This window comes from Littorina saxatilis, unplaced genomic scaffold (genome assembly GCF_037325665.1).
Source record: "Littorina saxatilis isolate snail1 unplaced genomic scaffold, US_GU_Lsax_2.0 scaffold_229, whole genome shotgun sequence".
Classification (NCBI taxonomy): domain Eukaryota; kingdom Metazoa; phylum Mollusca; class Gastropoda; order Littorinimorpha; family Littorinidae; genus Littorina; species Littorina saxatilis.
In genome coordinates this window covers 30,747-34,524 of record NW_027125834.1, presented here as the reverse complement: position 1 = coordinate 34,524, position 3,778 = coordinate 30,747, and the positions used below count along the sequence as shown (strand labels likewise).

Here is a 3,778-nt window from a genome sequence, read left to right as displayed (position 1 = left end):
TATTTAATCTTTATATCCAGATTTGAGATGTTGTCAAATAAAGCCTACAATAGGTATCTTAAATCTAAAAAAATGCAATCAACAGCTGGCAATTTTTGTTAGCCTTTCTCAGAATAAATGGTTTAAATATGTTTAAAGCTTCTTTTTATTTTCGAGTGTTGTAATTATTGCAATATTTTGTTGTTGCTGGGTGCTACACATGTATTATATATATATATATAAATATTTTTCCCCTTCATGCAAAATGCAAAGAACATGTAGACTTCTCTCAGCTATGCCAGATTTACCCTCAGACATCAGTTACTCTCACATAGTCAACACTGGCTTTAGAGGAGAACCTTTTTTTTTCTTCTCCTTCCCCTTAGTCAGATGAGGTATCTTAGCAGTGTAGTCAAAGTTCAAGAATATGTGGCTCTGCATTGCCAGTGCATGTGCTTAAAATTTGCCATGGTTAAAAAATGTTGTGTAGTGCATACATGCATAAGTAAATCTAAGGCATCTTTGGAACCAGAAAACACAGTCACACAAAGTCTAAACTGCAAGAGGTAAAAGAATGTAATTTTATTGGTCATACAGTACCAGAAAAGGGGAAGGAAGAAAAACAATCAACAAACAAACATCAATATCAGCCACTAGCTCTCTTTCTAAATTCATCATAAAAAAGGCAGTCACAAAGAATTAACACCTGATCATTTAAAAAAAAAAGCACACCACACAATACATTTGCTAAGAATTAATGTTAAGTGCGTGTACAGTACAGAAAACCCATTCTAAAGCGATTCCAGAAAAAAAATGTATGGGTATATATGCATGTTCAATCAAAGTCCAATACAGTGTAAAAGCAGAGAAGACATTTATTTATCTTTATTGACAACATTTTCATCTTATTATCCAAAACCTATCCAAATTAGTGCGGAACAGAAGTGTTCAGGTTGCTTGGTTGAATTATCAAATTATAAAACAAAGCACAAGAAAACGCACTGCTAACCTCATTTTATTTTTCACTGACAAGATTACAAACCATCCTTGCTGCAGCTAACAAGGCCATACATTTATGAAAGTGAAGAACAGTCAATAGGTTACACATGATAAAAACAAATTCACCTCCTTACTATATTTCATGCAAGCAAGAGGTATTGACAAAAGGACTGAAATACATGTACCAACAGCAAACAAAAATATCTCACCTGCACTTGTGAAAGATATCCATAATGGTTATTATTTGTTGCTTAGTTTGTATGTTAACTCTAACCCAAGACATGTTTAAAGTGTATCGCACAAGGTTGATGATTAGCGTCTTACGTCTAAAAAAAACAAAAAACTACAAAACCCACACACACCAGAAAATTAAAAACATAAATAAGGTGTCTTCTTCTCCTTCTTCTTCGTTCATGGGCTGAAACTCCCACGTTCACTCATGGTTTTACACGACTGAGTTTTAACGTGTTTATGTATAACCGTTTATCCCCGCCATTCAGGCAGCCAAACGACGCTTTCAGGGGAAGCATGCTGGGTATTTTCGTGTTTCTATAACCCACCGAACTCCGACATAGATTACATGACCTTTTCCGTGCGCACTCGGTCTTGTGCTTGCGTGTACACACGAAGGGGGATAAGGCACTAGCAAATCAGTCTGCACATGGGAGATGGGTCAAATCTCCACCCTTATTCCACCAGGCATGGCCGGGATTCGAACCTGTTATGCCTACCTTCCGAATGGAGGCTGATGTCGTATCCACTAGGCCACTGCGCCCGTCAAAATCAGGTGTCATTTAACAATAACGGAACCAAATGGGATACTTGGGATTTATACTCAATCCAAACACCAAAAATGGTGGATGGTAAAAGCGGGCAACCCCGGGGGAAAAATCCATCAGTTAGACGACGAAATATAATGGGGAAATGACTGTAACAATCAATCGTAAGCTTGAAATATAACATCTGTTGTCAAATAAGATAACTGCACAACAAACAAGAATCGTGAGAACAACTGATGAAACAGAAAACTCAAAGGCATGCACATGAGTAGAATCTCCAACAAACCAAATTGTTCATGCACAACCACAATAAGAAAACTGTTCCTTAAAAATCAATCAAAAAGAATAATGCACAGCAAGTCTCCTACAACACAAAAAAGCAAATCTCTACTTACAAAATTAAACAGAACCTAAATGAGACGCACAAAAATCCAATTAATTTAAGTTCTGTTTATAAAATAGTCATGACAGTTTTTTTTACATTCAACACTAATTTCTGTTTGTGTTTCCTGTAAGCAAAGATACATTATGCATGATCACAGCTCCCAGATACAAATATTCAACAGATCAGACAACATATTTACGTCAGCAACCATTGCTTTTACTGCATTCAAGTATAATTTTGCAAAGAGTAAAGGCGGAATGCTCTTCTTTAGTCAACAATCATGTCAAAGTTAGGCACATTTCCTCCTTCCTTCCGACCCGGTTCGTCAAAAATCATCTGACCCGGTTCATCAAAAATCATCTGACCCGGTTCATCAAAAGTCATCTGACCTGGAATCTGCTGACCCCCAGCAGTAGACTGACCAGCCCCAACCGGCCAGCTCGTCCACTCCTGGCAAAACCCCTCCCTGCCCCAAAATCACCTGAACAGGGATTTGCTGACCAACAGGGCCCCCACCTGCAGACTGACCAGCCCCGCCCATCTTGTCCACTCCTGGCAAAACCACTCCCTGCCCTTGCTGACCATCAGGGCCTCCACCAATAGACTGATTAATCCACCCCATCTCATCCGGTCCCAGAATAATCTGACCAGGGAGTTTCTGACCAGCAACCCCATCCATTATCTGACCAGCCCCTCTTATCTCATTCAGTTCTGTCCAGACCCCTCCCCGTTCTGGCATCTGCTGGTCTATCTGACCCTGACCTGAATAAATCATCTGAGAGGCTCCTCCCACCTCAAGCACTCCCTGACCTTGCCAAGACTCTTGGAACTGGGCTGAACCATTCAGCTGATCAGCTGCTACATACTCATTTTGCATGAGAAAGTCTGATCCTGGTCCCAGCCCATGACCTAGCTGACCTGGGGTGAAACTGACCAACTGTTCATTCCTCATTCTTTGCCCAGCCACTCCCTGGCCCTGCTGATCTACTTGGCCCGACGGAGTTTCTAGCACCTGAGATGCTCCCACTGCCAAATCAAACCCTTGCAGTTGACAAGTTTCTTTCTGCTGACCTACTTGCCCTGGAAGCATTTTCACAAACTGAGAAGCTCCTTCTGCCACACCAAACACCTGCCCTTCCCGCTCAATACTCTGCTGACCTTCCAGGTCTGTAATCAGTGGTTGACTGCCGCTCTCTTCCAACAATTTTATCAGCTCACTGAACTCAGATTCATTCCTCGTTCCATACTCAGTCTGGCTTGGACTGTGACCCAAGATAGGTCCTGCAACAGCCCCACCCTGCCCCAGCTCGACCGAAACCTGTATGGTCTTGCCTTTGAAACTAAACTGACCGTGTTCTTGTGGTTGAAAATTAACAAGGAGAGCCATACCGCCATTCTCCAAGTCAGAATCATCAGGAAAGCTATTCTGAACCACAGGCCTGCTGTCCTCAGAAACCCACATACCCTGGCTGACAATGCCAGGTCCTTTCACAGCCCCAGGCTGTTGTGGTGGAAACAAGGGCAGCTCCGCAGTTACTGTGGCAGAGACAACAGCAGTCGAAGCTGCTGCTTCCTGCTCAAACATGTAGCAGTCCAGCACCCCTCCTGATCTTGCCTCCCCTCCTCCCTTCATCGG

The 3,778-nt window shown here is 42.1% G+C and overlaps 1 protein-coding gene across 1 annotated transcript; it reads right to left on the bottom strand.

Moving 5' to 3' along the window:
* Positions 1-546: 546 nt before the first annotated feature.
* LOC138954307 (uncharacterized) lies at positions 547-3,778 on the bottom strand (the record flags this gene model as incomplete). The annotated part of the gene is given in 1 exon segment (XM_070326184.1): positions 547-3,778. A coding segment is annotated over 1 exon segment (1,260 nt). The 3' UTR covers positions 547-2,515.